At 48.9% G+C, this 16,544-nt stretch overlaps 1 protein-coding gene across 1 annotated transcript in view; it reads left to right on the top strand.

Annotated features, from left to right (window-relative positions):
• The window catches only part of LOC146356013 (zinc finger protein 397-like), a 56,377-nt gene continuing 39,833 nt past the window's right edge, over positions 1-16,544 (top strand). Inside the window, exons 1-5 of the mRNA XM_084831585.1 lie at positions 1-250; positions 3,027-3,153; positions 5,596-5,724; positions 8,028-8,138; positions 8,819-9,308. Coding sequence (XP_084687711.1) covers positions 176-250; positions 3,027-3,153; positions 5,596-5,724; positions 8,028-8,138; positions 8,819-9,308 — 932 coding nt within the window. The 5' untranslated portion in view covers positions 1-175. The remainder of the gene's footprint in view (positions 251-3,026; positions 3,154-5,595; positions 5,725-8,027; positions 8,139-8,818; positions 9,309-16,544) is intronic.

The following is a 16,544-nucleotide window of genomic DNA, read 5'->3' as shown; positions in this document are numbered from 1 at the left end:
GTGTGGTGGGGGTCCACCTGGGGCCCTGCGCTTTCCGCAGCCCCTGTTTGAAGCGGCATTCTAGGCTGGCCTCTTCTCCCATCCCCATTAGCTGTTGCAGGCTGAGGCTGGCCTCTTTCTTCCACTGTCTCCCCCTCCTCTTTCGTAGCCTGGGAACAGGAGCGCCTTGAGAGCCATGGCATCCCTGGCGCTGTCTGGATCGCCCCCTCTTCACGCAGCTGCTGCAACAGGGGCTGTGGATGCAGCGCAGGTAGGCCAGGGGTCATCGGGGTTTGGGGTGAGGCGCCGATGTCCCCCTCTTTTAGTGTCAAGGGCGGGCCTTGGTGTAGTGATGGCCATCCCTCTGGATAGCGTTCGAAGGGGCTAGACACTGTCAGGGAGGAGACGGCTACCAGGGGCTGCTAGTCCTGCTGGCCGTATGCTATCCCCAGCGCCAGAGGCAGTATGCCTATGTATGCCAGTTGCGGGGGAACATGGGCGGGAGGGTGCTGCCGCACTCCTGCCCTGCTTGTGTGCTTCCTGTGGGCAGCCGGTTGGCCACTGCATGAACAGAATGCTGGACTAGATTTTTTAAAAAATTATTAATTAATTAATTAATTAAATGTCTTAATCGCCCATCTGGCCGGTCACCCGGCCACTCTGGGCGATGTATATTGATACAGACAGTTTTGAAACAATAAAATTTTACATTAAAACATCATATTTCTAAAAATACCCTAACCCACCCCAAATGCCTGCCTGAACAACCATGTTTTTAATGCGTGGCGGAAGCTCATTAAAGAAGGGGGATGGCGGAGTTCCCTAGGGAGGGAGTTCCACAGAGTGGGGGCCACTACAGAGAAGGCTCTCTCCCTCGTCCTCACCAGCCTAGCTGTCCTGGCTGATGGAAAAGGGAGAAGGCCATCCGAGGCTGATCTTGTTAAGCGGCCTGTCTGGTGTTGCTGGAGGCGCTCCTTGAGATGGACCTTTGTCAGATCCAGCAGGGCTCTTCTTATGTTCTTAAATAAGGAATAGTTACTAGTCCTCATGGCTATATGCTACCTCCAGTATCAGAGGCAGTAAGCTTATGTTGGACTCGATGGTCTTATAGGCCCCTTCCAACCCTACTATTCTATGTACACCAGTTGCTGGGAAACATGGGCGGGAGGGTGCTGTTGCATTCATGTCCTGCTTTTGTGGGCAGCTGGTTGGCCACTGTGTGAACAGAATGCTGGATTAGATGGGCCCTTGGTCTGATCCACCAGGGCTCTTCTTAAGACCCATCTCTGTCTCCTGAGGAGCTTTACTGAGAGGCAGCGTGATGTAGTGATTAAAGTGTTGAACTTGGGCCGAAGACAGACCTGGGTTCGCGTCCCGACTCAGCCATGAACCTCACTGGGTGACGTTGGGCCAGTCATTATTTCTCACCCTCACAGGGTTGTTGCTAGGATAAAAAGATATTGGGGGAGACAGTGGTTTGAATCTGGGAGAGATTCAGTCCATTGAAATCCATGGGATTTAGGTTAGTCAGGATTAAATTAAATCTCATTGATTTCAGTGGGTCTCCTTTAAGCATAACTAAGGGTGCAATCCTATGCATGGTGAGACAGAAAAAAGTCCTACACCTCCCAGCATTCCCCAGCCAACCATGCTGGCTGGGGAATGCTAGGAGTTGTAGGACTTTTTTTCTGTAAACATGCATAGGATTGTGCCCTAAGTCTAGATCCAATCCCATGTGTACTACCCTGAGTTTCTTGAAGGAAGAGCAGAATAAAACATAATGGCTTAGATCCTAACCAGGCTTCTGCAAACAGAAGGCCTCCTTCCATTCATGAACGGGACCATGATCCAGTGGACAATCCCACCAGTGGAAGGGGAAGGATGCCATGTTTGCCGATTTCCCCCTTTCCCCTGCAGTGCCCCCCCCCCGGTTCCAGAGGCTCCCCCAGCCCTCTGAAACAGATTTTCATGGGGCTCAAGGGGCAACAAGGGGAAATTGGTGGATGTTGCCTCCCCACATTCCACCAGTGGGAGTGTCCCCTATGCGAAACTGTGCTCCGGCTGTGTTCCTGCCAGCAGCAGCAAACTCAGGACCCCCAGTCATTGTTTTCTTATCTTATTTTAATTTTATTTTAAAGTTCAGTGCTTTTATTTCCATAGAGCACATGAAACACATAATTAATATGCACATGAGTAACACTGAGTTTTCTCGCACATTATAACACATAACTGAGTAAGAAACTTCAAATGTCATGTATGCATACACACACAAGTGTGTGTGTGTGTGTGTGTGTATATACATATATGAGACACCTTCTGCCTTGGGAGGTGGTGGAGAGGAGAGTAGCCATAGCTCAGTGGTAGAGCCCCTGCTTTGCATGCTGAAGGTCCCAGATTCGATCCCTGGCATCCCCAGACAGAGCCAGGAAGGAATCCTGCCTGAAACCCTGGAGAGACGCTGCAAGTCAGTATGGACAATATCGGACTAAGATAGACCAAGGGTCTGACTTCATATAAGGCAATTCTGATGGAGGTATGCAAGCAGAGACTGGACAGCTGTCAGTCAGGCATGCTGTAGTTGCTTGCTGCTGCCCAGATCCTGCATTGAGCAGGGGGTTTATTTATTTTTATGTATTTATTTATTACATTTCTATACTGCCCAAGAGCCGAAGCTCCCTGGGCGGTTCACAAAAATTAAACCAAAGAGTACAATGTGATACAATATAAAAGTTTAAAACTACAGCATAAAATAAAAGTAAAAAACAAAACAAAACCTAGCAGCAGATTTACAACAACAGGAAGACTAGAATGCCTGGGTTGGATTACATGAGCTTCAAGGTACCGTCCAGCACCCCGTGATTCTAAGCTTCTTGTTTTCTCTGTCTCTTGGTTGTAATAGAATGCAGTTAAAGGAGGGAAACCCAACCTTAATTAACATTTGAACTTAATGTTGAGTGGAGTTCAGAGCGTTAGGATGTACGTGTATTTTAATGGCCCTGAACACACACACACACACACACACACACACCTGTAATGTCGTCTTTCAGGTTTTGATGACCTTCGAGGAGGTGGCTGTTCATTTTAGTAGGGAGGAATGGTCCATGCTGGATCCCACCCAGAAGGCTCTCTACAAGGAAGTCATGGTGGAGAATTATGTCAACGTGGCCTCTCTGGGTAAGGATCCCTTTGCTCCTACGGTGCTTCCAGATGAAGCTTTTAACATACAGATGCCCTGCCTCCTCCGTGCAATTTTACGAGGGAGGGGAAATCGGGATGATGTCATAAGCCGGGGTGCAGAACCTCTTTCATCCGGAGGGCTGAATTCCATTTCAGAGTTGCTCTTGGGGGCCGCATTCCAGTGATGGGCGGGGCCAAAGGCAAAAAGGATCTGGGGGAAATGCCAAAAAGACCCACCTGTTTTAGCTGAAAGCTTACAGTCAGTAGCTAAGCCTTAGGAGAGGCCCTTCAACCTTTTTGAATGGGAGAACAATGGCACAAACGTTGGGAAACCACCAAATGATTGATGTTGAGGGAAAGGGGCATGGTCATCTGGGCCTCAGGTTCTGCCCCCTGTCATAAACCAACTGTAATCTTCCCATGTTTTCCCCCCCATCCTTTTGTCTTTCTTCTTACCGCATAAAATCCTTGAAGGAGGGAAAGGGCAGAAGAGCAGTGCAGTCCCTTTGCAGGAAAATGCATGACTGAGGCAGAGTGGGAGGAGCTGTCCTTGGGGTAGGTGGGTGATGTCTTGGGGATGCCCCCCTTTTCTCTCTCGCTTGCTGTGCGTTTCTGGTTTTGGAGCCATTTCGTGTCCTGTACCGCAAGTCGGATCTGTAACTGTGTTTAGCCCAACTAATCAGGGAAAATCAAGCTGGGGAGTTTTCTGGCTGGGTTTGTGAAACTGACTAGACTAGAGACCAGGCATTCTCAGGTGAAATGAATGGGACTTTACAGCCGGATCCAGAACCATGTTTACTCAAAAGTAAGGTTAGCCGCAGTCCTCTTGCCCTGTGCTGCAGGGAATCTTTTTAAAAGCAACAACATAAAAAAATGCAGTTGGGTGGCTTCAAAAACTGTAAACACTCACATAAAACAGGGTGCTCAACTGGCACGGAGGAGCGCCTGCTTCAAAACATTGGGAGAAGGGTACATGTGGCAACCTTGAGGTGTGGGGAAAGGGGACACTGGCCACTCAGCTTTGTCACACCCACACTGTGGATGGGACATAGTGAGATGCCCTTGCCAAAAAAGCGCTCGGCCTCTTAAAGCCTAGAGAGCAGTTCTGCAATCCTGGAAAGCCAATGGTTTTGTAGTGCTAGGCATCTTCAGCCTCCAGCTAACTGCCAATGAAACAATGAAATGATTCTGAGGTGGAGGCTGTGGAGGTGGAGGTGGAGCAGCCGCTCCTGGGAGAGGAGCGCGCTCATCCTTCCCAGGGCCAACAGCTGGCAGGGATTCCTCCCACCGGCATTCCTGGCATAGATAGCAGTCCCGGGAGTGAGAGAGCACGGGAAGAAGACTTGCTGGACGCGCGACGCCGACGCAGGGAGTGGCGCCAAATGGAGGGTGCGGAAAGGAGGCATAGTGCCCGGTTGGCGCGCAAACAACGGTTGCGCCCAGAGGATCCAAGGGAAAAGGGGAGGGACTCTCCCTAGCCCTTAAGTTCAGGATCTGCCAGTGCTTCTCCTTCGAACGGGGACCAACTGTTCCCACTTAGGGCATAGGTGCTCTGCTGCTCATAGCTAGTTGCTAACAGTAGAGTTGCTAAGTTGTAAAAGAGGAATAAAGCTTTGAAAAGAATCCCTTTGTCTGTGTCTGGACTTGCCTACTGGATTAGACTGAGAGAGGCCGCCGAGGAGCCCTTGGCACTATGAAAGCATGTGGCTCTGCTTCTTCTCCCTAGTCTTCAATTTTGGCAGGGGCAGGGCTCAGTAGTGGTGCGCATCCTTCGCATGCAGAAGGTCCCAGGTTTGATCCCTGGCCTGGCCAGGTAGGGCCAGGAAAGAATCCTGCCTGAATCTCTCTGGACAGCCTCTGCCAGTCAGTGTCAATGATACTGAGACAGATGGACCAAGGGTCTGGCTCTGCGTAAGGCAGGTTCCTATTTAATTCAGCTCTTTATCCAGAGCCATGAGGACTGGAATCTTACTTTATTTTTCGGTAACAATAGCTCAGTTGCAGGGCCCCTGCTTTGCATGCAGAAGGTCCCGGTTCGATCCCCGCATCTTCAGGTAGGGTTGGGAAAGAATCCTGCCTGAAACTGGAGAGCTGCTGCCAGTCAGTGTCGACAATATTGGGCTAGATGGACCATCATGGTCTGACTCTGCATAAGGCAGCTTCTTATGTGAAGGCCATAGCGAGCCCTGAAGAGGTGACACATTCATCATATGGTGATCTCTCCCACACTTGTTTTGGGTTTTGCCAGGGAGGGAGGTATCCCATTTGGGACCATAATATGTCAGGGAAGGGGCTGACCCTTCCCCGCACACGCTGCTCCCCCCTCCCCCCCGGTCCATCCCACACCCTCTCACCGCAAAGCTTCTATTTGCCCCAGAAGGTTCCGGTGCTGCATGTTTATATTCAGAAATGTCAGGAGCCGCTTCTTCCTTCTTCCAGCCCATGGGTTTGTCTTCCCGTTCCCTTCCAAAGAAGAGCCTGCAATTCCCCAGGCTGCCCTCAGCTCCGGGTCTAAGGACAACAAGGATCAAGATGTACAGGATGCTAAGGAAACGGAGAGATTTGCAGGTAACAGACTAGATGCGTTTTTCAGATCAGTGGATTGGCTCCAGACTAACAGCATGATCCTGTAAATGTCTACTCAGTGGGTATAGGATTGCAGCCTACGTTAGTCATCCTTTAATCCCTGGGACTTCAGCTTAGGGACAACTTAAGTTGACCCATTGATTTCAAGTGTGACTAACTTAGACTGGATCCAAACCAATGTTGTATGATTATGTTTTTCTGGATCATCCAGAAGTTTATTTTTTCCCAGACGCTTGCTTGACAAGGAGGATATAAAGCAGGTTTGCATTTAACAACTCCCCTGGTCGCCACAGGTGAGCAGGAGTTCCGTGTAGGCGAGTGAGCAGACTGGCTGGAAAGGGATGGACTGCTCCACCCCTCCAAAATAAAATGTAATAAATAAATAAATAAAAATCCCTCCTTTGCCAGCCCGGCTGCATTTCCACGGTGGTTGTGGAGGAAGGAGTTTTCCTTCCTCCATGATTAGCAGAGAAACTGAGCTGGCTGATTGCTCCATCCCATGTCTACTTGATAGAAGGCAAATTTTATAGCCTGCTTAGAGGCTAGTGGCTTGTATTTCCATGATATTTATTTATTATTAACATATGGTTGGGTTGTATGTACTCCCGTTATGGAAGGAGAAGGGGGTTCATACCAAGGATTCATCTGGTCCAGCCCCCTTTTTTGCAACTGTGGCCAACCAGACACCTCTGGGCAGCTCATAGGCAGGGCACGAAAGAGATGGATGTAGTGCTTTTGAAAATGGAGGCTCCATTGAGCTAGAATGGCTATTATTATTATTAACGTTTCTATTCTGGCCTATAGCCAAAGCTCTCTGGGTGGCTTACAAAGATTAAAAATGATTTAAGATACAGTATACAAAGTTTAGCACACCATTCACACAAAAAACACAATGAACAGATTGTACACACAGAGAAAACATATATCTAAAAACAATTTTAAGCGATTAGCCATAAAACAAATAATTAAAACTCATCATATGCGGCCAAATGCCTGAGAAAAGAGAAAGGTACTAACCTGGCACCGAAAAAATAACTATGTTGGCGCTACATGGGCCTCGTTGTGGAGATCATTTCACAGTTGGGGGGCCACCACCGAGAAGGCCCTCTGCCTTGTTGCCGCCTTCCAAGCCTCCGTTGGAGGAGGCACCTGGAGGAGGGCCTTAGATGCTGAGTGTAGTGTACAGGTAGGATCATGCTGAGAGAGGCGCTCCATCAGGTATTGCACTTGATAGCCATTGATAGACCTCTTCTCCTGCACGGGTTTGCCCAATCCCCTTTTCAAGCTATCTAAGCCAACAGCGACTTTGTGGCAGCGAATTCTGCAAGTCAGTGATTACTGCAGTATGCCCTGCGTGGGGCTGCCCTTGAAGACTATTGTGGGAGGTAGGTGTTCAGATCAAGGTACTTGTATTCTGTGTCGTTTACATGGGCTACCTGTTAGTTTCCGGGCCCAATTCAAGGTGCTGGTTTTGGCCTTTAAAGCCCCTAAATGGTTTGGGACCATGTTATTTGAAGGAGTATCTTTGGCCTGCACCCCACCCAGGCAAAACACAAAAACGGTAGCAACGAATGCAGGAGTTTTTGCTATTAAGAACATAAGAAGAGCCAGCGTGGCATAGTGGTTGGAACGTCAAACTGCGATTCAGGAGTTCTGGATCCGAGTCCCCACTCGGCCATTGCAAGGGGCCTATAAGACCATCGAGTCAAACCAAAGGCCCATTTCGTTTAAAGCCTCTAAATGGTTTGGGACCATGTTATCTGAAGGACTGCCTGCACCTGCATGAATCTGCCCCAGCATTAAGATCAACGTCAAAGGTGTTGATCTCTCTCTCTCTTGCCCCCCAGCAAGAACCATTAGGCTGATGGATACTCGTGGCAGAGCTTTCTCAGTGGTGGCCCCACACCTTTGGAACTCCTTCCCCAGGGATATACATGTTGCCTCATCACTACTGGCTTTCAAAACAACACCCAAAGACACATTTGTTCCAGTTTGCATTTGGTGCTTAAAAACCATTAAGCTGCCACTGGTGTGTGAATATGTGTTGGTTTAATTGCAATTTAAATAATTTTGGTAATATTGTAAGTTGCCTGGTGAGGGGAATCTGACCTGAAAGGCAGGTTAAACATCTCTTAAATAAAAGCTTACATAAATGATGCATCACATGAAAAGAAAGCATTTTGTTCTTCTGCAAACTGTTTCCTTCCTGTTTGGGGGCGGGGGAAACATTGTTATTTCTGCTTCCTGGTGATTTTTTTTCCTGTTCTTCCCATGTGTCCCTAAAGGTGATGGAGTTAAGATTAAGATCAAGCAGGAACCTCTTCAGCCAGAACAGCCTTCCTTGGAAGCGACCAAGACTTTAGCAGGACGATCCCAGGAGAACGTTTCCCCTTCAAGTGCGTCCCCGTTAGAAACCTCTCAAAGAACACAGCTGGGGGAAATCCATACATAGTGAGAGGCATCTTGTTTAGAGCAGGGTTGGGCAACCTGAAGTCTGCGGGCCACATACAGCTCCCAGCCTCTGTTTCTGTGGCCCCTGAACCCCTCGTATCTTTGTGGGGCCACTCAGTGTGATGTAGTGGTTACAGTGTTGGGTTGGGACTCGGGAGACCTGGGTTCTAGTCCCCATGTGGCTATAAAACTCATTGGGGTGGCATCACCATCATCATTATTATATTTATATCCCACCTTTTTCCCAATACTGGGACTCAAGGCAGCTTTACAACATTAAAACTTACACAGTTAAAACCTTTAGGCCAGTCACTGACTCTTGGCCTAACCTACCTCACAAAGTTGTCAGGATAAAATGGAGAGGAGGAGAGAAGGCGAGATATGAATGTAATAATAAATAAACAATAAATACATAAAATTATTATTACTATTATTTGTTACACTTATATCCCGCCTTTTCCTCCAGGGAGTCCAAGGTGCGTACATGATCTTCCTCCTTTGGTCAGGCTTTGTTAGGGGCAGAAAGCGGTTATAAAAATGCTTGCATTAAGAAATCTAGCAAGTCAATAGGTATTGTTTCCTGGGATTGTAAGCAATGTGTGGCTGCCCTCCCTCTGTTATGCAGGAGAAGCTTTGAGCCTCGACTGTCTTTCCTTCCACTCAGCCTGCGATCAAAAGGTATTTGGGAAGGCAGAAGGTCAGCCAGGATACGCAACGGACCTTTCAGGCGGTGGACTGTTGCAGGGAAGAGTGCAACAGCATAGAGGGTCTTGCGGGAGCTGCCTGATGGGGGAAAGAGAAGAGGTCTGGATCGGATTTGGGAAAATCTTCCGGTGGAAATCATACCTCATCCCGTGCGAAAGGCCCACGCTGGGGGTGAAACTCTACCAGTGTTCGGTCTGCAGGAAAAGTTACAGCACGCAATCCATCCTGGCGACGCACTGGCGGATCCACACGGGCGAGAAGCCCTACAAGTGCTCCTACTGTGGGAGGAGCTTTGCCCAGCGGGTCCACGTCGAGAACCACGAGAGGATCCACACGGGCGAGAAGCCCTATGTGTGCACCGAGTGTGGGCGGACATTCAGCCACCGCTCCAGCCTGGTGGCCCATGAGAGGTTCCACACAGGAGACGGCCCGCACCCTTGCTGTGTGTGCGGGAAAAGCTTCGGCGAGCGAGCCAGCCTCACAAAACATCAGAGAATCCACGCGCACCAAAATGACCGCTTCTGCCGCCAGCTAAGCGGGTGACACTCAGGACAGAGAGCTTCAGCTATTGGGCAGTATTGAAATGAAATGAATGAAATACAAATAAATAAGACAGGTCACTGCAAGTAAACCAGGGGCAGGCAGCTGCTGGCCCTCCAGATGGTTTGGCCTACAACTCCCATCATCCCTCACCATTGGCTTTGCTGGCTAGAATTGATGGGACTTGTAAGCCAGCAATGTCTGGGGGGCTACAAGTCACCCATCCCTGCTGTGAACCAAGTGTTGCAGGTTAGACAAGCCCAGGTTTGGACATAACGCTAACCCATGGTATGGGTTTTTGAATTCTGGGATGTCGTGATGTGTGAATGTGGCTGTTTGTTAACCATAGTTTGTTAATCACGAACAACCCAGAAAGAGAGCCCATGGTTTGTTGTTGGGTTGTGAACTCTGGGTTGTCTAAACCATGGGTTGTCATGTGGGAGCCCAGCATAGGTTGTTTCTCCAGGCTACAGAAGTGGCAGGCAAAGCCAGCGGCTTTACATGCCAATACATGCATACAACGCCACAAACATACAGCATACACTGTACCATGGGGCGGTGGGCCCTCTCTCCCATGACTATGACACCTCTCGTATGTTTGGATCTTCTGAGCAGAAATCTAATAGAAGACTGTAAATGACTTTGTAAATGAGGACAAGGTGCCAGCATTGTATAGTTGCCTCATCCATGATTCCACCCCAGAAATCTGGTGAGCTGATGGGGTGATAACAAGGCTTTCAAGCAGGGGGAGTGGGGAACTTTAGGCCTGGGGGCCAAATACAACCGTCTGGAGTTTCCCAGATGGCCCCACCCCTTCCTCTGGCCCCACCCCCTTTCCTCCAACCAGCTTACTCAGTCCTCTTGTTGCGAGTGTCATGGGTGCACTCACAAGATGGCTGCCATGGGGCAGGGTGTGTTTTTGCCCATTCACAGAATGGCAGAGGCGGGGTCTGATCTCCAAAACCCGCTCTTGAACCCACATTTGCTGCAATGCTCATTTCAAAGCAGGCTGCAAATGGTTGAGGCTGGTGGTTTCCTGACTCTTGCGCATTCAGCCCCCCACCATTCTAAAATGTTGAAATACCTCTCATAAGGCTTAGTTACTGGCGGTTGGAGCGTTAAGCTACCATATGCTGCTATATTTGGCCCCACCTATTTGCTTTTGGCCCTGCCCACCCCTGGGATGCGGCCCCCGAGAACTTCTTTCAAATTGAATTCAGCCCTCCGTCTGAAAGAGGTTCCCCAGCCCCGAAGCAGGCAAGCTGCACTCCGTCAGCCTCAGCCCCTCCCACCTGCCACTAAGAACCTGTGAAGATCCCTCCTGGGTTGGACCAATGGCCTCCCTAGCCCAGCATCCAGCGCCCCACAGCAGCCAATCAGATGCTTCTGAGAGGCCCAGAAGCAGAGTGTGAATGCAATTGCCCTCCTGTGTTATTTGTGCCATAGCTGATGTACGCTGCCTCTGAACATGGAGCTTTTTTACCCATCGTGGCTAAGAATGTCAGAAGAAACCTGCAGGATCAGACCAAACATCCATCTAGAAGTCCAGCATCGTGCTTCACACAACCAGTTGCCTCTGAGAAGCCCAGAAGGGTGTCAAGGCGTTAGCCTGCCCTTGCTGTGGCTGCCCAGCAGCTGGTATTCAGTGGCCTACTCAACAGGGTTCCCCAAACATTTTGAGTGGGCAGGTATATCTGGAGTTTGTGGTTGTTCAGTCGTTAAGTCGTGTCTGACTCTTCGTGACCCCATGGACCATAGCACGCCAGGCCTTCCTGTCCATATTTGGAGTTTATTATTACATTTATATCCCACCCTTTCCCCTCTTGCACAGAACCCAAAGCGGCTTACGCAGTCCTCGTGTTGGGAGTGTTGTGGGTGCTCTCACAAAATGGCTGCTGCGGGGCAGTGGGGGCGTTGCCCATTCACAAAATGGCAGAGGTGGGACCTGAGCTCCAAACCCCACTCTTCTGAATCCACGTTTGTCTGCTCCAACGCTCATTTCACAGAAGGCCAAAAATGGTTGAGGCTGAGAGATGAGAGGCCCAGAGGCATTCTTGGAAATAAAGATGGCGCTGGAGGCTGGCACTTCGTCATGCGGCATGCCAGCCTCCATGGATTGTTTTTAATTTTAAAAAATTGGAAAAAAAAAATCAGGAGGGGCAGGGAGCCTGGCAGGCACCGAGAGGTGTCTGTGGGCACATTGGTGTCCCCGGGCACCATGTTGGTGACCCCAGGGCTGCTGCATCTGACCATGGAGGCTGAATTGTTCAGTCGTGTCCGACTCTTCGTGACCCCATGGACCATAGCACGCCAGGCCTTCTTGTCCTCCCAGAGCGTGCTCAAGTTCATATTCATTGCATCGGTGATGCTATCTAGCCATCTCATCCTCTGCCGTCCCCTTCTCCTTTTGCCTTCAGTCTTTCCCAGCATCAGGGTCTTTTCCAGGGAGTTTTCTCTTCGCATTAGGTGGCCAAAATATTGGAGCTTCAGCTTCAGTATCTGTCCTTCCAATGAGCAGTCAGGGTTGGTTTCCTTTAGTATGGACTGATTTGACCTCCTTGCAGTCCAGGGGACTCGTAAGAGTCTTCTCCAGCACCACAGTTCGAAAGCATCGATTCTTCGGCGCTCAGCCTTCCTTATAGTCCAGCTCTCACAGCCATACATTACTACTAGGAAAACCATAGCTTTGATTAGACGGACCTTTGTCGGCAAGGTGGTGTCTCTGCTTCTTACTATGCTGTCTAGGTTTGCCATAGCTTTCCTCCCAAGGAGCAAGCGTCTTTTAATTTCATGGCTACAGCCACCGTCTGCAGTGATCTTGGAGCCCAAGAAAATAAAATCTGAATAGGAGGCTGAATAGCCCTCACTAAATCCATCCTCCATGAATTTGTCTCTTGAAAGGCACCAGCAGCATAGAGGAGGCTGGCAATGCAGGTGAGTCCAGGTCCAGGGCTCCCCCCCCCCCCCCCGAGCAATTGACTTGCTTTAGCAAAGGAAGGGGGGATAACAAGGCTTTCAAGGTTTAGGACTGTCTGGGAGAGATTCAGCATAATAAAGGAAGTGTGAGAAAATGAGGAAAGCAAGCAGGGGCTGAATTCCTCCCCCCCCCCATTTTTTTAGGAGTGTGGGTAGGCTTTCAACTTCACCGGAGCAGTTTAAATGGTAAACCCTTCTGTGTAAGATTGTTTGCATTTTGAATTACAAGGGAAAGGTGGCATCTCAGCTGTCTGGATAACTTTTTTTACAGCAGCTCAATGTGTTTTTCAAGTTGAACCAAGTCAGGACAAAGCACTGCTGAGTACGATGGAGTTTACTCCTAGGTAGCTATGTATGGGATTGCAGTCACGACCTGTATTCGTAACTGTGAGATTTTTATTACTGGTTTGTTTTGGATGTCTGTTTTGGGGTGGCATTTTAAAATAAATTATATATAATTGTATTTGTTTATTATTTATATAAAATAAATTATACATATATAAGCAGAAATAGAAAATTCTATAAATAATAGAAAACAGGAGCTGTGTGTGTGTGAGAGAGAGAGAGAGTACATATTTTTTTATTTAGTACATTTATTATTTAGTACATTTTTAATCTGCCCAATAACTAATGTTCTCTGGGCAGAATAGAAACAGTTAAAAAACTGAAATGCCGTAGCACAGTTAAAAATATAAAATGCAATACAAACATTTAAAAAGAATAAAATACAAAAGCATGCAAAACAATAAACAGCGCAGAAATATCCTGTGGGCTGTCGGGATGAGCTCCTGTACTTCAAGATTTACCACTGCATGAGCTTATTACAGGTTGAGTGGAAAAAAGAGTTCCTTTTTTGTCTGTCTTGAATCAAATGAATCCCCCCTTTTCATTGGGGGACCTTGTGTTTCTAGTGTTATGAAGGAGGGAAGAAAAAAAAGTTACTCTCTCCACAGCAAGGACCCACTGGCCAGTCTTACAGGGTTGTTTGTAGAAATTCCTGTGTGTGAAAAAACATCAAACATTTGAAATCTTACTTTCTTTTTTTTAAATCATCACATTTGTATCCTTCCCTGTCTGTTACACTAAGAGAGCTTCATCGCTACGTGGGGGGAACTTGAACCCAAAATCTCCCTGTTCATGCCGTACACCATACCCCAAAAATTCCCTAACTGTGTGTGCCACAGACACAGATAATTAATTCCAAACTTGGGGGGGGGTCCAAAATTCAGTTGGGCAAAACCTTGTTTTCCCAGCTTTTCTGCAGTTCTTTCCCCATTCTAAGAGGTTGAAATGCCTCTCCTAAAGCTGGCAGGAAGAGCTTGAAGCTAAACCATGGTGGGTTTTTAAAAAAAATGGGGGGGGCATCCTTTTTCACCCCTGCCCACCACTGAATGCAGAGCTTCAAAATTCAATTCAGCCCTGGGGCTGAGTTTTCCCACCCAGCTTTATTAAACGCAACCAAAAATGCTGCAAAAGATTGTGCAAGCTGTTGAGTCCTCCAGAACTCTTCATCAGGCTAGTAGGTATAAGAGGCAGATAATGAAATAATTAACGGTTTCTGTGAGCTCATCCAGGAGCCTCCTGCTACATCTCCTTGTGATTCATTGCTCTGGGCTTGCAACCTTCCCATCAGCCTCCACTGCTGGTGGGTAGTTGCACTGCATCTCTGCACCAGGTGTCAGGGGAAGGCTCATAGCTCAGTGGATTCCAGGAACTACCTGTATGTTGCAGCACTGAACTGCCAGTTGCAGCCTTCTCAGCAACGTACCTTCAGGCTGTGGACTGACTCCGCCCACCCAGGCTGGAGCCTATTGGACAGGAAGGGGTATAAAAGGGCTTCCTGTTGCAGCTGAGCCTTGTTTGCGCCACAAGGCCTTACTGAGTGGTGGTGTGTTCCTGTGTCCTTGGTTGCCTTTTCTGCCCAACTTCTGGTTTGCTCCTTGGTTTTGCCCCCTGGTTTGTCCTTTGGTCCTGAGAGCTGTGTAGTCCCATGGTTTGTCTCCTAGACCAGGAACTCTTCAAAGTGAAAGCTTCTGTGTTACTAGGCTGTCATAGACTGTGTGAACAGTCTTTGGGGAAAATACTGTGTTCGCTATGCAGCCTTCCCGTGCAGGAGAATGAGCAAGCAAACTCAGGCACCAGTTCTTAGAAGTTACTAAGTTCCCATCATGAGCAGCTGGGATGGAAACCATTTAAGTAAAGGAGGAGCCAAATGGAGCTGGTGTCTCAGCAGAGCTGATGGAGTGGCTTTGCTTCCCCTCTCCCCCTCGGCTGCAGTCTGATGGGATCTCAACCCATTCCTTTAACTAGGTCCCTTCCATACCCCCCTTCTCATCTGTGCTTATGCTCCTTTTGAAAGAACATGGAACAAAATTCTATATCTGTGCTAGGGTGGGAAACTGTGGCAATCTCGATGTTGTTCTACTCCAACTCCCATCAGCCCCAGCCAACACAAACCATGCTCATGGATGATAGGGGTTGGAGTCCAACGATATCTGCTTCTCTACCCCTGATACAGCCATTACGATTTGTATGCTCTGTTTTAATACGTATCTGCATTTTTAACTTTGTTAGCTGCCCCAGAAATCCATACTGGTTTTAAAGGCAGGATCAAAATATTACTATATATCTAGCGCACATACAGACTCTCTCTCTCTCACTCTCTCACACACACACACACACACACACTTTTATCCCATTCTTCCTCCAAAGAGCTCAGGATAGTATAATTGTGTCCTCACAACAACCCTGTGAGGTAGATCAGGCTGAACTCCTTGGAGCAAAGGTGGGATTCAAATATAACAATGATGATGATGATGAAGAATGAATAAATGTGCTCTACTGCTGCTGGGCTACGCTTCCTCCTCACGGAGGGGCCACAAGTCAACTTTTCACCCTTTAGATCAGGGGCAGTCAGAAAGTAGATTTCTATATGTTTTGGATTTCAACTCCCAGCATTCCTGGCCATTGGCCACACTGTTGGGGGCTTCTGGGAGTTGAAGTCTAAAACATCTGGAGATATATCTTCTGCCCACCCCTGCTCTAGATGTTGTTGGACTACAACTTCCATCAGCCCCAGGTAGTACAGCCAACTGTCAGGGAGTTGCAGTCTGTACGATCTGGTGCTCGCCTGGTTGAGGAAAACTTTCTTGATCTAAGATCGCTTCCTGTGATCTCATCCCGGATAGACCTCTAAAGGAGGGAAAAGCGAAGCCATTCCACAAGCACTGCTGAAAGACGGCTTCATTTTTTCCCCTCTTCCCTCCCCATTGTTTTTTCGTTGTGTGTCATGTCTTTTTAGACTGTTAGCCTGTGGGCAGGGACCATCTGAACTGATTTCTGTAAACTGCTCTGACACTTTTTGGCTGAGGAGAGGAACAAAGAGACTTTAAAAAAAAAATAAACAGCGAACATAATTCAGTAGAGGCTGATGGGTCCGATGTCAGCGGAGCTGTGAATCTATTCTAGGTTTCAGTCAGAACCAGGCAGAACTCTAGAGGAGCTGTCCAAGGTGCTGAACCCCAGTCCCCAAATAGGTTCGGCAGCTTGGACAGCTCCTTTAGAGTCCTGCCTGGTTCTGACTAAAGCCCAGGCTTGATGTCACAGCCCCACCGAAACCGGAGCTATCAGCATCCAGCGCATTCACACGTGGGTCGATTCACGTGTTGGGAAGGAGGGGGCAACGAGCTCCATGCTCCGCCGCATCTCCCTGCTTTCCCCACCACTCCCCAAAAGGGCATGGTGAGGACCTGGCCCTCCTCTTCGCATTTTTCCCCGAAAGGAGGAGTTTGGCCTGTCCCCTCTCCAAGGGGTTAAACTGAACGAGTCCGAGTCCAGATGACTAGAGAGGCTCTTGGGGGTGCAGGGCGGGGGGCGGGGAGCCAGTCGCCAAAGCCACTTCCAGCCCCGCCTCTCGTGGGAAAGTTGCCTTTGATTTTCCCACGCGCCAGCGCAGTGGCCCGGCCGGGGAGCCCGGTGAGTGCAGGGCAGGGCCCGGAGGGGGCCACTCCTGGCTGCAAGGGAGGCTCCGGGAAGGAGAGCTGGCTGGGTGGCTGCTGCCCCAATTCTAACACGGGGGCGGCTCTGGGGACAGGGGGAGAGAGGCTGCATCCACACGTTACGTGGCAGCA

This window comes from Heloderma suspectum, chromosome 2, assembly GCF_057233095.1.
Source record: "Heloderma suspectum isolate Gila_16-S chromosome 2, 16-S_ref, whole genome shotgun sequence".
Lineage (NCBI taxonomy): Eukaryota > Metazoa > Chordata > Lepidosauria > Squamata > Helodermatidae > Heloderma > Heloderma suspectum.
Note: the sequence above shows the minus strand (reverse complement) of the source record. Positions and strands in the feature narration are given on the sequence as shown.